General features: G+C 40.1%; 1 protein-coding gene across 1 annotated transcript in view; it reads left to right on the top strand.

The window, feature by feature from the left end:
- Nucleotides 1-27,153, top strand: part of SPHKAP (SPHK1 interactor, AKAP domain containing) — a 159,182-nt gene that overhangs the window by 128,862 nt on the left and 3,167 nt on the right. Inside the window, exons 9-14 of the mRNA XM_077761380.1 lie at nt 277-4,036; nt 6,572-6,580; nt 16,863-17,030; nt 18,856-18,942; nt 21,063-21,115; nt 21,209-21,390. Coding sequence (XP_077617506.1) covers nt 277-4,036; nt 6,572-6,580; nt 16,863-17,030; nt 18,856-18,942; nt 21,063-21,115; nt 21,209-21,390 — 4,259 coding nt within the window. The remainder of the gene's footprint in view (nt 1-276; nt 4,037-6,571; nt 6,581-16,862; nt 17,031-18,855; nt 18,943-21,062; nt 21,116-21,208; nt 21,391-27,153) is intronic.

The following is a 27,153-nucleotide window of genomic DNA, read 5'->3' as shown; positions in this document are numbered from 1 at the left end:
ACCCAAAAAAATTTTTTTAATATTTTTTTTAATGTTTATTTATTTTTGAAGGAGAGACAGAGCGTGAGGAGGGGAGGGGCAGAGAGAGAGGGAGACACAGAATCTGAAGCAGGCTCCATGCTCTGAGCTGTCAGCACAGAGCCCGATGTGGGGCTTGAACTCACAANGATGGGGAACTGAAGCTTTAAGGCATTTTTAGAAAGTAGTTATCATTTGGGACTCATGAGATCCTGCTATCCAAACAGTAATAATGGGCCCCCGGTTTGTCTTCACCAGGTTATGAAAATATAAATGCCTCGGCTAATGTTTTGGAAGGTAAAAAACCAAAGGAAGCCACTCAGGAGGAGTGGAATTACAAGAAAAAGTCGCTTTATCCTTTGGAAGACAAATGCATTGGCAAATCTCATACAACATTGATTAAAGCAGAAGAATCTCTGGAAAAAGTAGAAGGCACCATTTTACAGAGCCTCGATCCATCAGCCGAGCCATCTGAGTGGAAAGACGAAGCTGCGCAGAATGAGAAGCCATCCAGAAATTATTACTCAGAAAGTGTCAAAGGTCATGTGGAAAAATCACAGGCACCGTGTACTCCGGGGGATGCTTATTTCTCCAGGATGGTTAAGAAAGGTGGACCCCCTGTATATGGTGCCCTCACTGAGCACAGCAGCAGCTTAGGCCCAGGGAACCATGAAAATGGCACAAACTCTCTTCCTCTCAATCAAGATGGAGGTGCTGGTGAGTATGCTACAAACTTAGCAGAATCTGTGCTACAGGATGCGTTTATTCGATTATCTCAGTCGCAGCCTACGCCACCCCAGGAATCCGCAGTCAGCGTTTCTGTAGGAAGTACTCTCCTCCCCAGTGGCTGTTCCACAAAGGGTGTGCTGGTCCCTGGGTCATGGAATGATCTCCCCAAGATCGTCATTGTTCAGAGTCCAGATGGCAGTGATGCTGCCCCTGAGGCAGGCATCTCCTCGTGGCCTGAGATGGACGTCTCTGGTGAAACCTCAGGTGTACTCTCTAGAGAGAACGCCAGCAGACATCCTCAGAGTGCTCTAGAAGTAGCATTGGCTTGTGCGGCCACTGTGATTGGAACGATTTCCAGTCCACAGGCTACGGAGAGACTCAAAATGGAGCAAGACTCTTTGATCTCAACCCGTCCACTGGGAGGCAGTGAACACCCGCAAAGTCAGATATCCCAAGCCCTCAAGGAACCTTCCATCAGTGAATACTCCTTTCCATCTGCCTTGTGTGGCATGACTCAGGTGGCGAGCGCCATTGCTGTTTGTGGCCTGGGTGAACCAGAAGAGGTGAAGGCTCTGAGTGGCCTCTCATGTGCAGCTGAGGCTCATGCAACAACCTCCCCACTCTGCAGTTTGGCGACAGGGAGGAGCATGGAGCTGGGAAATGAGGCCATTGCACAGGTGTTGCTCAAGGAGGCTGCTCTGGTTTTAACCAGGCCCGATCCCTGCAATGACATCAGAGACCTCATGGAATCGATGAGCAGGAGAATCCTAGAAACGGCTTCCAAGCCTCCAAGCGTGTGGTCAGAAAATGACTTCAAGAATGAGCTGGCACAGAGCCTCTCCAATGTTATTCTGAAGCATTCCATTGATGAAGCTCATCAGAGAAACAAAATAATTGATCCCAATGTTGGCAGGCACTCATCTGAAACTCTTGACACCTTGATGGAAAGTACAAATCAACTGCTTTTCAGTGTGATATGCTTCACATTCAAGAAGATGAGTCATTTTGTACAGTGTGGTGAATGGCCCATGGTCCTTGCAGACGAGACCATCAGATGGAGCGAAATGGACTTAGGCTGCCAGCCACCTGATCAGGCTGCGAGTCTAGCACGGACAAAAGCCACCGAACTTTCCAGTGGCCAGCCACTTGGCAATCTGCATAGTGCTAGTCTTGTTATCAATGATCTTGTAGATGACATTTATCTGAAGCAAGATAGTAGGGATCCAGGGAAGCCAGGCCTCTTCAAGAATCCTGTGCTGAGACCTGAATTGCTCTGTAGTCCCAGAGTGCCGGATTCTTCAACTGCTAAAACACCCCCCAAGGAAATATGTCTAAAAGGAACAGTGGGAGAAGATCCAGAAAACCCTCCTCAGACACCCAGTTACAATGAGAATGAGTGCAGAGCATCTTCAGAGAGAGAGAGGGTGCTGACAGTGGGCAAGTACAGCAGAGGTTCCCAGGATGCAAAGGACAGTGCCAGTATAAATGCCCAGGAGAAGTATAATCATGCCTCACCTCTAAGCAGTGAAGTTCAAGTTAACCTGTCTTTGTTAGGGAACGACTTACCCCTTCCTGCTCACTCCGTGCTACAGGCAAAACATGCAGACATATACTGCATTACAGACTTCGCGGAAGAATTAGCAGAGATGATTGTCTCCATGGCAACTGAAATCGCAGCAATTTGCCTTGACAACTCAAATGGAAAACAACCCTGGTTTTGTGCATGGAAAAGAGGGAATGAGTTTCTGGTTACCCCGAACGTATCCTGCCGATCCTTGAAGAGGAAGAAGGAAAGCCAGACCAGTGGGGCCACCGTGAGGAAGCACAAACCACCGCGGCTCAGCGAGATCAAGAGGAAAACAGATGAGCACCCGGAGCTTAAAGAGAAGCTGATGAACAGGGTTGTGGATGAGTCCATGAACCTTGAGGACATCCCGGATTCTGTCAATATTTTTGCCAGCGAAGTGGCAACCAAGATCATGAACTTAACAGAGTTCTCCATGGTGGATGGCGTCTGGCAAGCCCAGAGCTATCCCCGGAACCGGTTACTCAGTGGAGACAGGTGGAACCGGCTGAAGGCTTCGAGCTGTGAAAGCATTCCAGAGGAGGACTCTAATGCCAGGGCCTATGTAAATAACCTGGGTTTCGTGAGTACCCTAAGTCAGCCAGTTAGCCGGGCCAGCTCCGTGTCCAAGCAGTCCAGCTGTGAGAGCATCACTGAGGAGTTCTCCAGGTTCATGGTGAACCAGATGGAAAATGAAGGAAGAGGGTTTGAGTTGCTGCTGGATTACTATGCCGGCAAGAATGCCAGCAGCATCCTGAACTCAGCCATGCAACAAGCATGCCGTAAAAACGACCACCTCAGTGTGAGGCCAAGCTGTCCCTCCAAGCAGTCCAGTACTGAGAGCATAACAGAGGAATTCTATAGGTACATGCTGAGGGATATTGAAAGAGAAAGCAAAGATTGCACTTCCTCCAGACGAAGCAGCCAGGATTGGACAGTTGGCTTACTGTCACCTTCTCTGCGATCTCCGTTGTGTTACAGACAGTCATCCGTGCCAGACAGCAGATCCCTGGGTGCCAGGCTAACGGTGAATGTGCCCATCAAAGCCAACTCCTTAGATGGTTTTGCTCAAAACAGCCAGCAGGATTTCCTAAGTGTCCATCCAGTCAGTAGCACTTCTTCATCTGGTCTCTGCAAATCTGACTCTTGCTTGTATCGGAGAGGTGGAACGGACCAGATCACCAGCATGTTAATTCATGAGACGTGGGCAAACTCCATCAAGGCCCTTATGCAAAAGAACAAAATCATAGTGGATGAAGCTGAGGCAGCTGATGCAGAGCCTGTTCCTGGTGGCTCTCCCAGGCAAGTGGAGAAATGTGCAAACAGATTGTCCTCGAGCAGAGTGCAAAGTGGGCTGGCTCTCCTGGTTCAGGAGTCCATCGAAAACCCAAGGAAAGACTCTATTACTGAAAGCAAACATCTCCCAGTGTCATCTCAAAGCAAAGCTTTTCCTCTTACCAACAACAGCAGTTTAGATTCTAAAATGGAAACTTCATCATGCCATGGCTCTATCCCTGTCACCCACACCAGGCGGTCCCTGTGCACAAGGGATGTACCTTTAATTCAGATTGAAACAGATCAGAGAGAAGAGTGTGTTGGAGAACCTGAATACTTCTCTTCTGAAAGCAGCCCCCTAGGGGTAGCTGAGGAGCATTTGAAAAATGAAAAAGTCCCGGATGTGGCAAGGTGTGGAGACACTGCAGAGAGTACCTGCCCAAACCCCAGGTGAGTGAATAATTTCTTAGACTAGATAGAGTGGTCTTTGCATCTCAGTATTTACTCTAAATCTTAGGGACTTTACTGATGCAAGACTGAATTCCTAAGATAATAAATGAACTCCCTGGGATGATATGCACTTATAATAGAAATTTGGAAGTAATTAAAAAAATTTTTTTAATGTTTGTTTAAACAATTTTTGAGAGAGACAGAGAGACAGAGTGTGAGCCAAGGAGGAGCAGAGAAAAAGGGAGACACAGAATCTGAAGCAGGCTCCAGGCTCCACAGGTAGCACAGAACCTGACGGGGTTGGGGTGGGAGGTGGGGGGGCTCCAACTCATAAACTGTGTGAGATCATGACCTGAACTGAAGTCAAACGCTTGACTGACTGAGCCACCCAGGTGCCCCTGGAAGTAATTTTTTTTTCAACTTCAAAAACAAATTGAATTCATCTATATAATAGAACTAAAGTTTCATTTTTCACATTAAAATTAATCTCCCATACTGTTACCTTTTAAAATTCAGTCATAAAAATTTTCAAACAAAAAGAAAATTATGTCAATTTATCCACTTGACAAAAATTAAAATTTAAATACTTTTTAACATTAGAACTGACATTAAACGTTTTGATATCATTTTTCTCATCATCCCTCCTTTCAAGTTTCTCTTTTTTTGTTGTTCTAAAGATCTTTGCTGGACCCTTAGATGCATGGTAGAATTGTGGCAACTTGAGTGCAAAGCAACATTGGAATTTTATTTCAATAGTTCTTTTCTAGAAAATTGTAAGTGACAATTCATTTTGAATTTGAGACAAAGGCATTATTTCTTTCCCAGTGCTTAAGGAAGAATCAATCCTTTCACAACTCCCAGTTTCTGTAGAAAATTCATACTGTTCTTGAATATGAGACCATTGTATCATTTAAACAAATTATTATTGAAATGTAGTTGACACACAATATTATATTAATTTCAGGTGTGCGACACAATGGTTCCACAGTTTGGCTACACATAACTCAGTGCTCACCACAAGCGTGGTCACTATCTGTCACCATACTACATAATCGTGATATTATTGATGATAATCCCTATGCTGTAATTTTCATTCCCTTGACTTATTTATTTTATACCATTGCTTCCTTTTAAAATATTTTTGTCTCCAGTTAAATAAGACTGAAAAAAAAAAACAGAAATTAAGCTACTAACCTTGGAAAGCATAAGTTAGAGAAATAGCCTATTCTTTTCAGAGACCTATGCTTGTGGTACAATGAGCCTGTTATTTTTAAATGTTTAGGTGCAATCACCAAGTTGAACACAGTCTTCATCAAATTTCAGCTGCTCTGGAAAATCCCTAATACTTTCCCCCCACCAGGGAAGCAGAAGGGATCCATCCTCAAGTGCTCGTACTTCCCTATCATTACGGCATCATTACAAGGTGTAGGGCTTAGTGCTCAAGGTGCACCTATTTCCTCCTTAGGCTCCTAGTGCTGAGAACTTAACTTTCCAATTGAATGCAATCCTAAGAGAATGCAAGAGGAAGAAAATATGAAAACCTACAAGCAAAAGAGTATAAGTTAAACAAAATGAAATACATACCAAGTGGACCAAAACAAGTTCATATGTATCAGCCATTCTCCAACTCTAGACAATACTTATCAAAGTCTTATAGGAGTGCTGCACCTGACTTTAGATCAAAGAGTTGAAGAAACAAAATAGCCAATGTGTAATTCTTTAGAATTACCTTAAGGTAAGATATATGAAATGGAAAATCTTATTTTAGATTCCATGAGTCTGACTTAGAATCTTCTTCAACATCATCATAAACCCGCTGAAATTTTTAGCTGAAGAAAGTTACTTAGTGGAGGAAACATTTGGTTGCAGGCTCAAATCAAATAGTGATTGTCAATGAAGTTAAATAACATTCATTATACAATTTTGGGTGAGATGTTACTAACATTATGCTTAAAATAGGTACAACCTGGGGACTTTCAAAATATTTGGGAAATAAGTATGAATAAAGCTTCCTACTGATTTAGGTTTATATTCCATATAATGACTCAAGCACATATTCTCTCAACTCATGATATGGTTTTCTGATTTGGTTTTCCAACAACAAAACAAAAGAGAATGTAGAATCATCAATCATCCTTGGAAATTCAAGAGTTGAATCTGCTTCCAAAGCATATGGGCATTGGATATATTTTTCTTTGTGGAGCAATATGAAGAGTTGTCATAAAAAATGAGCTCCACTGACTAATGTGATAACTTTAGTTATTTTTGAGCAAGTTCCCTAATCTCTGTGTCAGTTTAGGTGAGTAAGCTATAGGAATAGAGCTCTTGACTCAGTGCCTAACCCAATAGAAGTACTCAACAAATGTTTACTCGTGGTGGTTGTTGTTCAGGTTTAAGGTATATGATTGCCGCTATTTCAAGAGATTTTTTTCCCCACAATAAACCTATTATAAACAGTGGGAAAGTTTTGTTAAAACGAAATTACTAAAATTTACAAGGGGGGAAATTCATTATATTTAGGTCACATTTTCTAAGCTCAGGGTTGTTATTAGGGGGGTTGACATGTCAAAATACAGAACTGCACTCCCTGTGAAGGAGTTCCTACCTACCTACACACAGGGGGAAGGAGATGACAAGACACTCTTGATTATGCTTGGTCATGGTGAGGTGTCATGTCCTGAGGATCTTTTTAGGCTACTTTCTCAAGGACATTTTCATAATTCTGCTAAAACCCTTACAAAAGCTCAACATACTGAAATAAAACTCACTTTCTTACTTTTTTATTTGAGAAAAGGAGTAACAGTTTTCGAATTCATTATGGAAGCCATGTCCAAATGAAAATACCTGCTGTTGTATTTGAAGCTGCCACATTTGTCCAGACACCTGAATAGTCCCTCGGTCATCAAGAAAGTAAACAATTTAGGATAGCCCAATTCTTGATTTCTGGGAAAACAGTATCATACAGGTGGACAGCAATGTCTTCTTAACTCAGCTGCTCTCTCTGAGGTTATGGAAGAGCACTGATCTAACTTTGCAACCATTTGAGATCACAAAGCACAAACACCAAGCTGAGAATCATGAGCATTCACATGTTGCCTTCGTTAGCATCATCTGATTTTTTAGAAATATATCTTAGGTTGTGTTTTTATTTGTATTTGCTTCAAGAAAACCACTATTCATCCAACATGTATCTGCATGCACATTCTGTGATGCACACTGTCCTTGGGGTTAAAAACACAGTAGAAAGTAAGGATTAAGTACCTGCTGTTATGGGTCCTACACACCAGTTGGAAAGATAGACAACATGCATGAAAAATAAAAACTTTGGGAAAAGATAATTACAGTGTGTTATGAGAAAAAAATACAAAGGGTAATGTGGTGGTGAACAACAGTTGGGAGAAAGTGGTTACTCAAGATAGAATGTGGGCATTTGGATGAGACCTAGGGGCAGAGGGTGCCAACTGTGTGAAGAATTGAAGGAGAAGACGTGCATTTGCATTTCAAGCAGTGCTGGTGCTCTAGTTAGTCTAAAAAAAAATTCTCCCACCACAGACCACCTAGAAATCCTAGATTAAATATAAGAAATATCCTTTTGAATACAGGGCTGACCTTAAGAGTAGTAACGATAATGATGAAAATCTCGTAGGTGGAAAGTGAAAGGATTTGGGAACAAAAGCAGGAAAAAGCTAATTCTCTGCTTGCTCTTGCTAGTCTCCCTTATCTCTAAGTTCATTTTCTAAAAGCTAGAGAAAACCAGGAAATAAGTCTGTGGGCCCAGGAAAGGTGAAGATACCAGCCTCCATATTCTGAGGGGTTCTGTCCTCAGAAAAAAAGTACAAACTTACGAAAAAAGTTCACTCACCAGAAAAGGAGTTAATAAGAAGATGTACCTTTTAGGGTTAGGGGTCTAGGTAGAAAAAATTCCCTAAGAATGCATAATGGCAGCTTCCCTAATGCATATTTGAGGTTCTAAGTTACGCTACCTCTCCAGTTTAGAAAATCCTGAATTGGTAAATTACCTTCAAGCAATCTTGGGTTGATAGCACCGTGAGACCTTGGCAGAGGCTACAATAAATCTCTGGGTATGTAAGCCCGGATCTCAAAGGACTTGAGTAGTTAAAGACCCATCAAATAAGCATTCAGAACCTCAGATTACAAGATACACAAATAATCAAAGCACTGTAAACAAGACCTGGTACAAACATCAAATAGTAGGATTAACCCTAATAAGGATTTCAGATATTAGAATTATTAGATGCAAACTCTAAAATAAATATACCTTAAATATTAAAAAAGGTATATAAATCTAGAGCAATCATGAACTACAATTAAAATAGATAAAGTAGACTTGAAAATTAGTTAAGTACTACAAGGATGACAAATATAATCACTGAAATTAAAGTCTCTATTATAAAAAAATAATCACTAAAAAAATAAAGTCATTGGAATAAACACTTCAATGGCATACGTACAGAGAGAACTACAGTAAAAGATAAATGTGAAACGACTTTTGTTTCCATCTGCAATAGAGTACCTAAAGCTAAATTTACCCTGCTTCTGTAAAGAAGTAGAAAAATGGGCAAAATACATGAAACAATTGTTGTTAGGCATGGTACCACAAGCAGCACTTTGAAAGAAGGGAAGCAAACATGGCGACCCCAGTATCTGCCCCAAATTTCTGTCTCGATTCCCTTTTCAGGCAATGGTGCAAGGAGGACAAGACTAAACAGAGCTCAGAAGCACTCTGAGTTAAGGAGTCAGGGATTAGAGGACGCTACACAGAGAAAGAACCCCAGAAGTGTATACGGGAATCCCCTTGAGCCTGTTTCTGAATGCTAAGCCATGCATGTGTATGTGAAACCCCATGAAGCCAAAGAAGTATAAGCTAAAGATTTCCATAAGTTCACATGGGACTTGAAGAAGTTTATTTCCAACCAGCGAAGTAGAGAATCCATATTAAACACATGCCGCATTTAGCAGAGATCCGTAAAAGTATCACACTATAGAATTAAGGTTAAATTACCCCTAAAAAATAAAAGCTAATCTAAACTTACTGTAACCGAACTTGTAAATCAACATTGAAAAGGTCAAGCTGAACTAAAATTAATTTAACCTAGAATGGGTCTAATGCACTTTGAAGAAATACAACAAAATCCAGCACTCAAAAGCATAAGTTGACAGCATAAGATCCAATTAAAAAAATGTTTCACATACAAAGAAGCAGAAGAATGTCACCCATAGTCCATAGGATAGTCCATATAAATATGTCCATGAACTACAGAGATAATGAAATTAACAGATAAGACTTTAAATAGCTATTACAAACATGTTCCAATATTTAAAGGTACACATGAATCTATAATTTGGTGAAAATTAGAAACTCACAAATCAAGAAGTACAATGAATCTAAGCAGGATAAACAAAAAGAAAACCACATCAAAGTCACATCATGATCAAATTATTAGAAACCAATGAACAGAGAAATAAACCTAAAAGTAGCTCAGAGGAAAAAAACAACTGACCTACTGAGGAACACAAAAATTGCAGGTTTCTCATCAGAAAAAAAAGGAAAACTAGAAGATGAAGAATGACATCTCTCCTGTGCAGAAGGAAACAACTGCCACCTTAGTATTCTTCACCTCACCAAAAATAAAGGCTATCCTTGGGTAAGAAGACTCAATATTGTCAAGATGTCAGTTCTTTCTAATTTGATTTATAAATTTAATGTAATTCCATTAAAAATCCCAGCTCATTATTTTGTGGATATCAACAAAAGTATTCCAAAGTACATACAAAGATACAAAATACCCAGAATAGCCAAGACAATATTTAAGGAGGAAAACAAAGGCAGGCTGTCTTCACCAGGCTTCAAGATTTACTGTGAAGCTATGGTATCAAAACAGTGTGGCATTGGCAAAAGAATAAACAAATGGATCAATGGAACAGAATAGAAATCACAGAAATAGATACACACAAATATAGTCAACTGATTTTTGGTAAAGGATCAAAGGCAAAACAATGGGAAAAGTGAAGTGGTTTCAACTCAACATTCACATGCCAAAAGAGAGTTTAGAAGCAAAACTTACACCCTTTTCAAAAAATAACTGAAAATGGATAATATATCTAGATGTTAAACTTAATAAATCTATGAAACTCCTAGAAGATAACATAGGAGAACATTTGGGTGGCCTTGGATTTGGCAATGGGATTTTTAGATAGAATATCAAAGTATGCTGAGTGAAATAAGTCAGGCAGAGAAGGACAGATACCATATGTTTGCACGTATAAAAGGATTAGGAGGAGCTTAATGGAGGACCGTGGAGGAGAAGAAGGGGGGAAATAGGGGGGAGGGGGAGAGAGGCAAACCATGAGAGACTCTTGAATGCTGAGAACAAACTGAAGACTGATGGGTGTGGGGGGGAGGGAGGAGATGGGCATGGAGGAGGGCACTTGTGGGGATGAGCACTGGGTGTTATATGGAAACCAACTTGACAATAAACTATTTGTGTAAAAAAAAAGAACATCAAAGATATGATTCACGAAAAAAATAAGTGATAACCTGGGCTTCATTAAAATTAAAAATTTCTGCTGTCTGAAAGACACTTGTCAAGAGGATCAGAAGACAAGCTGAACACTGCGATAAAATATTCCCAAAGATATACCTGATAAAAGACTGTTCTCCAAAATATACAAAACTCAATAATAAGAAAGCAAACAACTTGATTTTAAAAGTAGGCAAAAGGCTTCAACAGACATCTCGTCAAAGATGTACAGAAGGCAAATAAGCATATGAAAAGATGCTCAACATCATATGTTATTAGACAATTTCAAATTAAAACAACCAAGAGATGCTGCTACACACCTATTAGAATGGCCAACATCAAAAAAAATGGGCAACATAAAATGCCAAGAAAGATGTGGAACAAAAAGAATTCGTATTTATTGTTGGTAGGAATGCAAAAACAGCCCAACGATTTTCAAAGACACTTTGGGTGCTTCTTACAAAAATGAGCATAGACTTACATATGATCCCACAGTCATGACCCTTGGTATTTATCAAAAGGAGTTGAAAATTTGTGTCTACAAAAACACCAGTACACAAGATTTTTATAGCAGCTTTACTTATAATTGACAATACTTGGAAACAACCAAGATTTCCCTTAGCAGGTTAATGGATAAATAAGTTCTGGTACATCCAAGCAATGGAATATTATTCAGCAGGAAAAATAAATGACCTATTAAGCCATGAAAAAACATGGAGGAAACTTAAGTGCATATTAAGTGAAAGAGGCCAATCTAAAAGGCTACATACTATATGATTCCAACCCTATGATATTCTGGGAAAAAGATCAGTATAAAGTTGAACGGTTGCCAGACGTTAGGAGGGAAGAAGGGATGACAAGATGAAATTCAGAGGGTTTTTAGAACAATAAAACCATTCCATGTGATGCTATAACAGTGGATACATGTCACTATACATTTGCCCAAACCCCTAAGTTTATGGAAGTGAGCCCATATAAGCTTCGGTTTGGGGTGATAAAGATGTGTCAATATAGAAGCACTGATTGTAACAAATGTATCATCCTGGTGTGAGATGCTGATAGTGGAGGAGGCTGTGGAAGGGGGTAGTGGAGAGGCTGGGGCACATGGGAACTCTGTTCTCACCACTCAGTTTTACTGTGAACCTAAAGCTGCTCTAAAAGAATAAAGCCTGTTATTTTTTAAATAAGGGCTCAATAGTAACTTGTTATAAGACCCAAATCCTAGAAAGCATGTGCTAGGAGATCTGAACAAAAGTAAATGCTGATAGAAGACATGAGGCTAAAGGAAAACAATACTGATGGAAACTTGGACTTCACAAGGGAAGCAAGAATTCCGCAAATACTAAGTAGATAAGTAAATACAAAATGCCTTTCCTACTTTAAAATTTCTTTAAAAGATAATTATTTAAAACAAAAAAAATGTTTTATGACATATGTAGAACTAAAATGTATGCTTGTTATGACACAAAGGGTCAGAGGGGGAAATGGCACCTGGGTGGCTCAATTGGTTATGCGCACGACTTCAGCTCAGGTCATGCATGATCTCACAGTTCATGGGTTCGAGCCCCTCATCGAGCTCTGTGCTAACAACTCAGAGCCTGGAGCCTGCTTCAGATTCCGTGTCCCCTTCACTCTCTGCCCCTTTCCCACTCACCCTCTGTCTTTCTCTGTCTCTCAAAAATGAATAAATGTTAAAAAACAAATAAATAAACCCAGGCATTTTGATAATTGCATTAATTCTTTTTTTANTGAGTGTCTGACTTCGACTCAGGTCATGATCTCACAGTTCATGAGTTCAAGCCCCAAGTCAGAGTCTGTACTGACAGCTCAGAGCCTGCAGCCTGCTTCAGATTCTCTGTCTCCCCCTCTCTCTCTGCCCCTCCGCCACTCATGCTGTCTCTTTTTGTCTCTCAAAAATAAATAAATGTTAAAAAATTTTAAGTCAATAAATTTTTTGAAAATGGGATATTACAGGGCCCATTCTCTGATCACAGTGAAATTAAACAAAATCAACAACAAAATAAATCTAGGAAAACTTCCCCCTTTTAAATTATCCATTGGTTTAAAGATTGGTGACTAAGGATATTTTTATGCTTTAAAGTTAAAATTAAATATTTAAAATGTAGATGCTCAATTGTCATGTGTTACCCCTTCAATGAGCTTTTTGTAACTAAACAACGATATGACCCATTGCAAAGAGAGCTTTTATTTATTTAAAAAAATTTTTTTAATGCTTCTTTATTTTTAAGACAGAGTACGAGCAGGGGAGGGGCAGAGAGAAAGGGAGACACAGAATCTGAAACATGCTTCAGACTCTGAGCTGCCAGCACAGAACCTGATGTGGGGCTCAAACCCACAAAATGCGAGATTGTGACCTGAGCCCAAGTCAGTCGATTAACCGACTGAGACACCCAACAGCCCTGGAAAGAGAGCTTTTAAATGTAGTTCCACATTTACCATTACCTTGTACTTACGGCAAGTGATTTCTATTTTCCATGTACAGTAATGACTCAAGATTTCTTTTTAAAATAAACATTTAGGTTTAAAATAAACATTTTAGGTTACATAACTTTTTTTAAACAATTTTTATTATTATCATAATACGGGGGGATGCAGGTATGGCAAAAATCATGACAGTGATTTGCTAATAAATTAAGTTGGGGAAACACAAGGCTTGATGATTTCTGAGGTTCCTGCTAACTCAGAAATTCTACAGTTGAATTTGATAGCATATTAAAGCCTGTCCTCTAAAGCTCTGTGTGAATATAAAGTCAAAAGTGGGGAAAAGGCCATCTACATGCATCTGCATAATATATCTGTGCCTTATTCACAAATAAATGAGCCAAGCTATACATTTCTCTCAAAAGAAAATGAAAACCAGTGTTTTAGATAATCATTATTCATTCTGAATTCCCAGTTATCTGACACAGAATATAAGATTTACTGTAAATAGAGCATGAAATTAGATAAAATAAAATATGCTGACAGACTCATTTTTAACCTGAATGTTCAGTGTCAATCACAGAGATTTAAGTTCTGCTTTAGTAAGAAATATCCTGGAATGAATTTTTCTAGTAATGTAAGGTCCTAACTTAGTAAAGAATTAGTCTAAGGAATTTCATTTTAAATGAGCAAACATATGGTTTTAGAAGCCTTTCCTTTGTGCTCAGCACTTGCTTAATTTACCCCTCTTTTGGGGGGAGTATGTGTATTATTTCCATGTATCTTCAATAAACTTTTCTTTCATTTGAATTTAACTGAATTCACCAAATGTCTTTTGGGTTGCAGCCATTCTCTCACTTTCTGCCTACTCAATTTGGAAATTTCTCAATATTTTACAAAGGAAAACCAGGCTTATTAAGGACCTTTTTGCATAGAGAGTTAGTAGCACAGAATGCTAGAAAGAGCCACACCTTAATGCTGTACCTACCCAGAATGCTGTGGGAAGGACTCTTAGAGGCAAGGATTCAACACTTTTGTGAAATTTTCTAGGTAACAAGTTCGCATATCAAAAATGGAGATTTTTAATTAACCCCCAAAATTTATATATTTGAAATTCTACTCTCTATATTAGAACTCATTTTTAAAAATTTAAAACACAACCATTTTTGGAGAAAGGATAAAGGTATGAATCCTAGGATTGAAGAGAACTACATAGACTTTTCTGCAGCCAGTATACTGTTTTGAAAGAAAGCGACTAAGTGTTGTGGGTCTCGTCCCCTGGAAACAGACCTTAAGAGGGAGAGTTTAAGTAGATAATCCATTAGGGAGTGTTCCGTGTGCACACGTCTGTAGGGAGGTAGGAAAGGTAAGATTGCGTGGAGGGAAGATGCCCCCAGATGTGTTTGCAACTGAGACATCGGCACATCCTGCAGGAAATGCTGAAGATGGAATGGTCTGTTTGGTGCCAGGTGAACCAACCAGAGGCCTTTTGCATCGTTGTATCAGCTGGTTGTTTGAATGTTCACTGAGAGAGGGTACAGCCTTGGCAAGGTAATTCTCTGCCCAATGGTAATTCCCAGTGTGTGCTGGCAACAGCCAGTATTGTCTACAGTCAGGATGCAGTGGCCTAGAAAAGCATTCCGGTATCCACTACAACAACTGTATTTTTTGGTATCACCTGAGATACACTCTTGCTTTTTGCATGCCGTGATTGGTCCTTCTCTTCTATGCTGTTACTTTTTGATGACTGTAGGTAGTGTCAGAAGAAAGGTTCCATGAATATGTTCACAATTCTATACATTTGGCTTTCAGAACAAAGAGCATTAGCACCTGGTTCAAAGGATGACTGAATAGTAACCCTAAAGATTGAGGCTTCTAGAGAGATACAGAGCTTTCCATTTCTGGAGCTATTTGTTTACAATCCAGTGTGGCGAAGTAGGGACCATATCGTCCTCTCTGCAGAGAATGTTTGGACTTGTTGATAAGTGACCTCTCTCTCTCCCTCTCTCTGTCTTTGTCTCTCTGTCTGTCTCTCCTTTTCATTCTCCCTCCCTCTCTCCCCTCGCTCTTTCTGTTTCTCTGTCTCTCTCTCCTTTCTCTCTCTCCCTGATGAAGAGGAGGGGCAAATGTATCAGCAGCACTTCCTGTATGAACTCCAGGCTTCATAATTTTGAGGCTTCCCTCCTGTATCGCAGACCTCACTACATGATTCTCCAGCGTTTGTGTTATTTTTAGATTCCACATAAAAGCAAAATCGCATAATACTTGTCTTTCTCCAACTTGTTTCACTTAATAGAATACCATCTAGTGCCATCCATGTTATATGGTAAGATTTTTTTTTTATGACTGAGCAATAGTCCACTGTATATTTGATTATATATTTTTTATCCATTCATCTATTGGTGCACGTTTATGTTGTTTTCATATCTTGGCTATTGTAAATAGTGCTGCAATAAACAAAGGGACACATTTGTCTTTTCAAATTAGGGTTTTCAGTTGAGGTGGATAAATTCTTAAAAGGGGAATTGCTGGATTGTATGGTTGAAAGAGGAGAAATAGTTGTGGCTCAGCTATTAGGAAGCTAGTACAATATAGTCTGGAGAAGGGGTAATGGAGAAAAGCCCACGAGTCTCAAAACATGAGGTCTAATCTCTGGCATCCACTTTCGTTGCAACCTTGGACAAATCATATAACCTCACTGAGCTTCTACATCCTAATCCACAGCAAATCTATGGGGTTCTTTCCAAAACTAAATTCTAACAATTTAGAAGGACCTGAGTTAAGATAATTTCATGAGCATAGAGACAGAAAGGTCAATGGGAATAGAAAAACACAGGAAGGGGATAGGAGGGCAATTAGAATTTGTTTTAGATATGTTGATTTCAAAATATTGATGAGACAGTTTGGATGTGTTCAGAAGGCCAGCTGAAAAAAAAAAAGAAAAAGAGCCCCTAGAAACAGAAGAGGGGCCCTGGCTGGAATTCAAATTTAGAAGCTATTTTCACAGGCAGGAGAGTGGATGAAATTGATAGGGAGAGAATGGAAGGGAGGACAGTGAATCCGTCAGGGCTGGGAATATGATACTGAAAGGGAACACAGGGAACCAGGCTCCAGGCCACGTGTGACCAGAGAGGCAGAAAGTTACGGGAGGCCAGGGAGGAAAGGCTGTAAGGAGAAAGCCTGTCAGATCAAGGGTTAAAGGCTTTAGAGAGCGACTTGACCTAAAAAAGCACTCATCCAGAAAGGCAATGCTGATATAAATCAGAGGCTTCATGAGGAGATGATGGTCTAAAATGATAGCTACAAATGCAAAATGTGTTCAGAGGCATTTATAACTTGATAAACCTCCAGAACCGGGTGGGTGTTTTTCTTCCAGCCTGGTCCACATGCCCCTTACATTAAAATTACCTGCAGGGGTTGTTTAAAATGCAGGTTTCTTGGTCTCCTGGCAGAACAAGTGAGTCATAATCTCTGGGATAAGAGGCTCTGGGTATCTTCCTTTTAAATGCTACTGTCCCTCGTTTATTCTTATGTATGTAGCCAAGAGAGGTTTCACCATGTTTTTGAAATGATTGGAGGGAGTCAGTAGAAAGAGATAAAATAAAGAGATGGCGAAACTGATGGATGGTAATCTTGGAAGAGGCAGAACGGGACTTAGGGTGCCAGGAGAAGGGTTAGCCTCAAACAAAGTCTCCACTTGTCTCCTGCGATCTCCTGCTCACTGTGTCAGACACTCGTGTTCAACACGGCACCAGCAAGGTCTACGTGAAAAGCTCTATTATCTTGTGCCTCCGCTCTTGGTAATCGTATCTTCCCATTTACAGCAACAGCCTTGATGCCAGAGATGTAGCAGAGGTTGAAGTCTCGGCAGAAGGCAGAGCCCCCGATGAGTTTCCCAACCTTCCCAGCAGCAGTGGGGAGAGCACGGACAGCTGGTCCCAGCTCGCCAATGAGGAGGACAACCCCGATGACACAAGTAGCTTTCTTCAGCTCAGTGAGCGATCCATGAGGTACCTGCTCTTTACTTGACTTCCTAGAGAAACAGGTCCCCGTGCAGATTCTAAAAATACTTTCTAAATGATTCTCTGCAAAGGGTCCCTAAAAGAGCAAAAGAGAAAGCTCCTGCTAGGTCAAGGTGCCTGCCTGTCACGATTTGTACCAAGAGGTTTCTTAGTATCCAGTCGTGCCTTTAATTACCTTGGTCAAGGTTAAGAGTCAGCTGTATCTCCTTCTCTGCAAGCCGCAGCTAGTGCATTCGATTATAACAACTGAGAATTTTTAAATCAGAGCTGCTGTTACACCTGGTGTGTTTGATACTTTCTCTCTGGTTCATTTGTATTTCAGATGCAACCCAGGCTGGGTTTACATGAGGCAAGTGTTTCCACATTGTGTTGTGTTGTTTGGACTAATTGTTTCTCCCTCTCTGCCCTGCCCCCTATATTGTTGTTCTGGGAAAGCAAGACAGGGTTTCATGAAAGATTTGGAAAGACCCCAGCCCATCAAGGGACATAAACTGAACACTCTCCCTCTGTGAGGTAGAAACAGATAGAATCTCCACATTTCTACTCTAAGTTTTACTTGATACTGGGCCAGTGCCACAGGCTTTCCAGAAGGGCCAAGGGGAAAATGGGATTCAGATGCATCTGGGTGTAATGGCTTCTTGGCTGTCTTACTTCTGGCAGTTCATTCTGCTTAGACTTGGGAAATTTTAACAAATTTCCCCCCAAACTTGTGGGAAATATTGCAATATAGAAATAAAAAGCAAAGAGAATTTAAATGTCTGGCCTTAGCAGAAGTTTACAGTGTTCATTACCTTCAGCACAATGTTTGAGTCATTGGACTTCCGTTAGTGAATATATTTGATGCCCCACACAAAACCCAAAGCCTGAATTTGAAACTGGAGGAGTCTAGTTTGTTACTCATAGTACGCCCGAGGGAAGGCTGCCCCATTATATGACACACCAGCACTCACCCTTTGAAAACCTGACTTGGAAGAGACATCACGGGGAAATAGTGGAAGTATGAGGAAACTCAGTGAATTTGCTAAAATTGGATGCATTCCATTTTGCAAGTACAGACAGAGTCTAAAAATTGGCTCAAGTCAACTCGGTTCCAGCAAATAAGTTCCAAGCTAGTAGCTAGACCATCTGTTGATTGTGTAACCCATGAAGATGATACATCAGCCCCCCTTCTCCACATAAGGTATCAAGTGTTGCTTCTCAACAATTTTATGATAAAGGAGTTAATTAAACTTTGGCATTGCCCAATTTCGTAGTCATAATTCCTGCAATCCCATCATGAAACATTGATCCAGGTGCATATTCTTTGGAATGCCCCTCAGAAAAATCCCGTAAATGGCAAAGGAAGAATGTGTGTCCCCCTGGTTTCTGTCAGAAGTCAAAAAGCAGGCAGAGGAGCATTCTGGTAGCTTCCCCGGTGAGCATTCTCAGAAGTATCTTAGTCTCTATGGGAACACCAAGGAGTCTCTTGCTGACTGATAAACATCCTCACTATACCTAGAATGAGGAAGATAAAAGTCACGCTGATTGTCACCCACCAGGTGAGGCCTCCTCCAGGCATGACATCACTGGAGAAATTCGAAAACGATGATGATGATGATGATGATGATGATGATGATGATGATGATGATGATTGGCTTGGGCCAAAAGTATCTTTTATAGTGCTTTCCCCTAATTTGTCCAAACATATATTAATTTAGCAGTCCCCCAAACAATATTCTTCTGGAAAGTCCTCTTAGAAAGAACGATCACCAGTGTTGGCAGAGTGGCCAGGTGGTGGAGACGGGCATTAATATGTAAACTTTTGCTTTGTCAGCAATGGCAACAGTAGTACCACTAGCAGTCTTGGCACTATGGACCTGGACATTTGTCAGGAAAGCATGCCATCTTCTCCCATGATTAAGTAAGTAGCCACTAAGATGCAGTGATTGTGAGATCGCTAATTCCATCTGGCAATCCATTCTGAGCATTGAGATTGTGCCCAACCGCTGAATCATCATGTCTACACTGCCATGGTTCCATGTCACTGGAGCCAGAACTAGCCTCTAGGATAGTCCTACCCTCTTACCCCTGTATTCTGGATTTCAAACCTGCCCCCTAGGATAAAATCATTTCACGGGAAGCTTATCCATATAATCAGAAATAGATGTCATTTACTTCATTGGACACAGAGAAGCAAAAATCCTTTTAAATCAGACCATGCCAACCAACAGAGACTATTGTTCAATAGAATATAATGTGAACGGCTTTTCCTTTACTCGTAGAAACCTGGGATGATCACTACTAAATGGGTCTAATACCAAATGTGTCACAATGGAGATAGGTCATTGTCATGCAGTGACTGCTTCCCATGACCTTGGGACCCTTCTAAAAGGTCTAAAAGACCAAGGGAAAATAACACTTAGAGAAGCGCATGTGTAACGTAAGATACAGTACAGAAAAGGAGAACCATGTGAGGTCAAAACTGCCTCCAGAATTTGTGATTATTCTGGAAAAGTAAATGAATTGAAATCTATTTTTGACCATTATAACTTAGCTTACTATTTGGAGTTTTATGAAATCTCAGAAAAATAAACATGAACTAGAAGACTAGCAGTGCTCCCTGATCTCCTTTCTCAGTTATTCTCTATAGCTAAATCGTTTTTGCTTCACTACGTAATCAGATGTCTTGCCTGTGGGAGTAGACTCAGTGATTGAGGGTCCCCGTGAGCCCTCTGTTGTTTCATAGAGCCATTATTCACAAGTAGAGATGAACATACACGCTATCTTGGATTTGTTTTGTGTTTTAAAGGTAGGACCCAAATATTAACAATGAAAAACTTATTTTGGGGCAAATTTGTTTTTCTCTTTCAGGAAACATTTGTTTAGCTACCCTTCCATCTCTCCCCAGGGTTTGAGCCTAGGACCCCGCAGATTATATGCACTCAGGGAAAACCAAAATAACCACCACCCATAACCACGTCCGGCCATTCCACAGTAGTAAAATTGGTCTTACTCTATGCCGTTTCACTTAGATCCCTTGCAGAGACCTAGCAGAGAATCTAGGCCCTTGGGAAATTGGTTGTGCTTCTAGAAATAATTCCATAAGCATGGCAGAAAAACCAAACTCTCTTTCAGCATCAGAAATACAGGAGAATATATAGCCAGCAAATCTTAGCAGGAATAGAAAATGTAAGAGGGAATACTCTCTCATAAAAATACACAGTTTTAGGGGTACTTATAGTCTAATTGCTAGACCGTACAAAAATATAGGACAACCACAGTCTTAGCAAGATGGCTGCCTGCTTTCAGATGTTGAGCTATATGCTCTTATTTTGGAAGCACGTACTGAGTCCTACCATTATATCAAGGCTTCTTAACAAGTACTCTATGAAAACATCTCAGTGTTATCTAATGAAATACTCACTTCAATTTTATTTCTAGTTCTTTATCACCTCCAGCCTCCCTCATCCTCCTGCTAGAAAGAAAAAGAAAAATTTCAATTTTAATATATTTTGTTGTACAACTTAAGTTCTGGAGTCCATTGGTTATTTTATCCCTTATTTCAGACAAAAATGCAAACTTGTTGCTATCATAGTAGAGGGGGAAAAAATCATTATATCAGGATGGAAATATATGGACCTTTAAATGGCAAGTCAAATACAGGAGAAGGATCCATCCCCAAATCAACTCTAGTTGCCTACAAGATATTTCCTTGATGGTTCAAACTGGTGAGGGTTTATGAAAGAGAAGTTGAGAATAGAAAAATGTATTTCTTAGAGTCTCTGCCACCTATGATCCCAACTAACACTATGCATTTTTTTTTACCCTCTTTTTTAGGGCCAGGGCTATTTATCGCAGACCCAATAATCCTACATAATAGCCACATTGTTATCTCCCCAGTGTTACTCCACTCTATGAAAACAATAAATCTAGAATGAACTTCAGAAGCTTTTAGATTAATACGACCCATTGCCTCATCATCCATTTACAGCTTGCCCTTCCTAAACATTACCAACCATATACTGTTGTTTTCTCCCAAAGTGAATTAGTAGAAGAAAAGGAGATTCTTAAAGGACAGTCAGAAAACGTAGAGGGTAAGCCACGTTCCCATAATTTTGACACACAATTTACCTGTGACCTCCCTGTGGAAAGTATCGTAAGATTGTGGTTGTGTCTGTGTTTGGAAGGTGCCTCTGGAGTGCAGGTGGGAGCAGCCAGCCCCCAAGGGAGCCTGCTGGTGATCAACTTTGACCTGGAGCCAGAGTGTCCTGATACTGAGCTTCGAGCCACTCTGCAGTGGATAGCAGCCTCGGAACTTGGGATCCCTACCATCTACTTTAAGAAATCTCAGGAAAGCAGAATCGAAAAGGTACCATGGCCTGTGTTTGGATGTGAATAAAGCTTTGTGTTTTTATCACTGCTGAACACTCAGTAACTTCCCAGTCAACTCACTTAAATTGGAATGATTTGTTCTTGACTTTTCACCTTAAGATGGTGGCTAGAACTTTGAAAACTTCCACCTGCATAAAATCATAACTGTTTCTTTGACCCTTAGTTTATCTCAGCTAGTTGGTGGCAATGAGAAAGTGAATTGAGGAGATGGGAATTCGTCCAGTGTCTAACATCTTGATCGTTTATTTGTTTGTTTGTTTTTGTTTTGATATTTCCTTGTTCTGGAACCAATCTTCTCATAACACTCATTTAAATAAAAGGTAGAAGAGAAAGATTTGATATATATATAAGAAACTAAAGTGAGGCCACATTGATATTTAAAACAGACTGTGGCATGGGGTCAACGAGAAGCACTTATAAGTCCCTACTGAACAGGTTTGCATTAGACAGACTTTCTCATCATTTTTGACCTACCAGAAATATAAAGTGAGGGAATAGATCCTTTGCCAACCTCTACATTAATAGCACCGCTAACTCCCTATCTTTAAAATTGCCCACTAACTGCTGTAGAATCTCAATTATTAAGATTAATGCACAAATTCATCTGCCAATGTCTTCAAGCTCAATTTTCCCATAACTTAAAAGCACGCCCCTTCTAAAAATGTTCAAATTGATAATAATGTTGTTATATTAGTTTTCTATTGCCACCCGTCATAAACTGCCACAAACTTACTAGCTTAGAATAGTAATTCCCAGCTCTGTTGCCAGAAGTTTGGGTAAATTCTACCTTGCTCTCTGTTTATGGACTTGCAAGGTGGAATCAAGATGTCAGCCTGGTTGAGAACTTGCCTGAAAACTGGGGAAAAACAAGCTTCTAAGTTTGTTCAAGTTGTTGTCCTAATTCACGTCCTCATGGTTGTAGAACTGATGTCCTGTTTCTTTGCAAGGCCACCTCTGGAAGTTGTGGCTTTCCATGACCCCTTCATGGTCTCATACAACCAGTTCCTTACTTCTGCCACCAAACAGAGAAAACACTCTGCTTTTAAAGGGCCTGTGCATGGGGCGCCTGGGTGGCTCAGTTGGTTGAGCATCTGACTTCATCTCAGGTCATGATCTCACAGTTTGTAGGTTCGAGCCCCGTGTTGGGTTCTGTGCTGACAATTCAGAGCCTGGAGCTTGTCTCGGATTCTGTGTCTCCCTCTCTCTCTCCCCCTCCCCCATTCATGCGGTCTTTTTCTCTGGCTCAATAATAATAAACATTTAAAAAAAAAATTAAAGGGCCTGTGCAATTAGATTAGGTTCACCTGGTAATCTCCCTTTGATTAACTCAGTATTAACTGAAGTATCTCTTTTGCCACATACAATAACACAATAAGGGCATAGTTATCTCATCTAATGTACTAAGGTTTAGGGCAGAAATCTTGGGGGCTGTTCTGGGATCCTGCCTATCACTGCTGCGGTGCATTTTTTAATGTCTTATTATCCCAAAGTACCTCCACATATTCATTATACTTGTTTCTCAACAACCCTAGGAGAAGAGCCAAATGGCTATTGCTATCCCTTTTTAATGAGCAAGTCAGGATTCAGAGAGGCTGGCCCGTGAGAAAGGATAGCAAGGGTGGCTCAGCCTAGTCCTGGAGACCTCTCAACAGTGTGTCTCTCTCAAGTTAAATGATCTTGGAGTTGTTATCTGTATTTTCTTTTTAATGTATAATTGCATTTTAATTCTCACTGTCAAAATCTGGCAGCTTGCCATGAAATATCCTTTCTCATCTTGCCCACGTACCTGGTAATTAGAGCAGCTTCCCCATTTCTGTAACACCAGCGAATGGGATTGTCTACTGGAAAAAAAGATCTAATTTATACTGCCCCCTCTACATCAGCCTCTCTCTCCAACCAGTAATTTATATTTCTCTTCATGTCTAGGACTTTGGACCATTCTATGCATCTGAATTTTGTCATACCTTTGTTGACAAAGTGATGAGTGGTTCATTGTTTAATAGATTCTCCTTCTACCTTACCGTTCAGCCGGCCCAGTGCAAAGAGTGGAGCAAAAGACCCCTCCCTCTTGCCATACACAATCTCAAAGCCTCCCTACCATGGGGAGGGGAACAAGAATATTCTCAGGCAAATGACAGCCTCGAATTCATGGAAAAATGAAAGACAGTCTGGTTTCCAACTTCATCTCCAGAGCATTTCTAGCTCCATTTTCAGATGACCTCTTAACAAAGTAGATTTTTATCCAATCCACCATCTTGAAGAAATAACATAGGACTTTATGTGAATACATGTCTCATAAATCCCCATTAGGTAAAAGGAAAAGGGGTGTATCACTAACTTAATTAGTAACTTGATTATGTAAATCGGGCCCTGACTTGGTATTTCTTTATCCTCACTAATTTTCAATTCTCTGAGGGGATGCCTGTCTTTGGTCATAGCTGTTTTTCTGAGAAAATAAATTCTCCACTGATGTTATCAAGAAAAACATTAAGTGATGTTTTACTCATGCAATTTAGCATCAGATCAAGGAGATTATTTCTAAGAATTGTAATTTTAGGGGCTAAATATTCTAATTATTTTCAGAGTCAGTTAAGGTTCCCTGCACAGAATGGCTTCTCCACAAATGGGCACTGTTTGTTGTCTGAGACCGAACTCATAAATAAAGCAAACCCTCACACACAAAATGTTGATATCCTTTCTTTTATCAATGCTGCATTTGAAAACCCAGTGCTCATTTTGATTGTCTTTTTAATTGGCTAAGTAGTTATTTTCCAGTAGTGCAGAAGAGAGATTGGCTTCCCATGAGGCTGTGTCATACAGGAAAGCACTGCTCCTCCTCAGCTTGGACATGGTTAAAGAGACATCTCTGTTAAGTTCAGAAATGTCATTTTCCCCACCATCACTAGAGTATTAGATATCATTCACAGATATATACTTCAAGTCACCATTTGTGTGAATTCTGATTTTTTTCTTAATAAATGAATTTAGATAACAATTTTCCCATTTGTGTGTTCCCCACTCAGTACCCCAGCCTGGAGCCAAATTAAGACAGGAGCTAAAGGGGAGAGGATATCATGAGTGAATACTGAAGCAGCTCATCTTTCCCACCATTGGCCTTGGAGTTGAAGGGCACCTAAAGTCAGCTTATAATGAATTTCAGCCTCATTTCAACTCAGAAGGCAAATGCCAAACATTTTTGGTGGCCAGTGTAGTGTCACTTCTTTCTGAAACTTGACACTTTCATTTTCAAGCTTTTTCTTTCATGATATTTTCTCTACTCATTAAAATGCTATGTCCGCTTGAAAGTTGTGTTCTCAGAACACTCATCAAATGTTTATTGAGCATATCTACGACATACTGTTCTTAACTCTGGGAATGTAAGAAACAAAGGACACAAAATTTCCTACCCTCCCTCGTGGAATTTCTATTCTAGTTCAGGAGGGATGCAGAGTAGGGTGAGTGTAAAGCAGGGGAGACTCAGGTTGTAAAGAGAAATCTTGAAATATGATGGAAACTTATTTTAGAAAAGGGAAATAAATGCACTGTAAATAGGATTTCTCACATCTCAACTGTGAGCCAAGTGCCCAGAATTATCTGGCACACTTATTTACAATTCATATTCCTAGGTCCTTTCTTAGCCCTAATCACTTTCAATGGGGCCCAAAAGTGTATAGTTTTAACAACTTCCCTCAAGTGAAGCCATTTTGATGAGTCCTCAAGTTTGAGACCCCTTCCCATAAGAAATGTCCTGAAAGAATGGCAGAATTTGAGGTAGACTTTAGTATCCTAAATTCCAGGGCAAAGATTGATGATAATCTTAATGCTTGAGGATCTAAAACACTTTGTAAATGTATTCCACAATGACTGACATCAGTTAAATTTAATGTACTCAATTTAAGGTGTAAAAAAATCATGTACGCAATTGGATTTTTAACAAATGACATAAACTGGCCAATTATTTTTCTTTCTGGATCCAAAGTATCATTGCTCTCTAGCCTCTTTTCTAAATCCAATGAGCTTCTGTGAGCTAGAATGGTCAGAGGACTGGCCTCACTGTAAGTAAGTACCTTTCTCATCTTTACGAATTTAAGAATTATTTCTTTTTCTTGGAGGTGATGCAAAGAACAGAAGTAAAAGAGGAAACATGTGCATGCATGCCTTCCCAAGAAAGTGAGGGTCAGAAGAGAAGTGACCTTACCTTTAATTACTCATTCCGTGCTACATGCAAAATGGTAGAAGTACAAAAAGACAGAAAAAGGGAAGAAAAATAGGGAAGATTTATATACCATTTTAGTAGGCTCAGACTCCCTTAACAAAATACCATAGACTGAGTGTCTTAAACAACACACTTATTGCTCACAGTTCTGGAGGCTGGGAAGTCCAACATCAAGGTACCAGCAGATTCCATTCCTGGTGAGAGCCCTTTCCTTTCCTGTGTCCACATATGGTAGAGAGAGAGCTCTGGTGTCTCTTCATTTATAGAAGAACAAATCTTACCAGAGCTGTCCTGTCCTCATGACCTCATCTAAACCCAATTATCAATCACCCAAAGGCCCCACCTCCCAATACTGGGGCTTGGGACTTCAATATATGAATTTGATGGAGAACACCAACATTAAGTACGTAATAGATATTAAGTCTCTGCATTTAAAAACATAAGAAATTGTCTTGAACTGAATCCTTTAATCATGGTTCTCTAACTTAGTGTGCACTAGAATCAGCTGGGGAGATTTATAGAACCAGATGCTCTGGTCAGTTGAATCAGAATCTCCTCTTGGGATGAAGCCCAGGCATTGGAGTTTTCTAAAGGTGTCTGATGGTTCCAGGCCACAGCCAAGGCTGATAATCACGGCTCTACAGGCCATAATTGCAAGAGTGGTATAAAAACCAACTCACATGTGCTTAATAAAATGGAATTCTGCCTTGGACCAAAGAAGGTAGTTGCTTTCAGAAATCTAAGTTGAGTATTTTTTAAAAATCTCACAACTTGCAACAACTCCCATAGAGTCTACCATATAATTTTGTAAACAATTCGATCTAATTTAGCAAATGCCCCTGGGAATATAAAAGTCCTTTACCATGTAACACTCCTCTTCAAATAAGTCTGTCAGTGATACACCATCACAGGATCTAAGCCATTCTCATTTCCTAAGACAAAATATTTGCTCAAGGAAGTGTCAACTGTGATATGTAAGAGGGGAGCCTAATTATTGATTGTGAAGTGGCAGGAAATGAAAATGTTTGATTTTTATTTTTCAGTGTGTTGGAATGAAAAGCTCAGCTCCCTGACACACTAAATAAAGCTGATTATAAAATTACCAAAGCAAGACCGTGGACAGGAACAATGAAAGATCTCAGGCCAGCTGCTAACTTGAATGCAGTTCTAAAAGGTTATGGCAGGGGTGCCTGGGTAGCTCAGTCGATTAAGTATCCGACTTGAGCTCAGGTCATGATCTCATGGTTCGTGGGTTTGAACCCAGCATTGGGCTCTGTGCTGACAGCTAGCTCAGAGCCTGGTGCCTGCTTCGGATTCTATGTCTTTCTCTCTTTCAGAAATAAATAAAACATTAAAAAAATTTTTTTAAAGGCTATGATAACAAGCTGGGAATGTCCTTTTCTGGTTTCTTCACAATCTTAGCTTCAGTTTTACTTAGAAATTTCTTTCAGTGAAGGAAGAAAAGAGTGTGGACTTCCTTGTCCATCAGACTCACAGATGTTTCAATGTCTTGATGTCTGAGAT

The sequence above is a fragment of the Crocuta crocuta genome, unplaced genomic scaffold (assembly GCF_008692635.1).
Source record: "Crocuta crocuta isolate KB4526 unplaced genomic scaffold, BGI_CrCroc_1.0 scaffold516, whole genome shotgun sequence".
NCBI classification, from domain to species: domain Eukaryota; kingdom Metazoa; phylum Chordata; class Mammalia; order Carnivora; family Hyaenidae; genus Crocuta; species Crocuta crocuta.
Note: the sequence above shows the minus strand (reverse complement) of the source record. Positions and strands in the feature narration are given on the sequence as shown.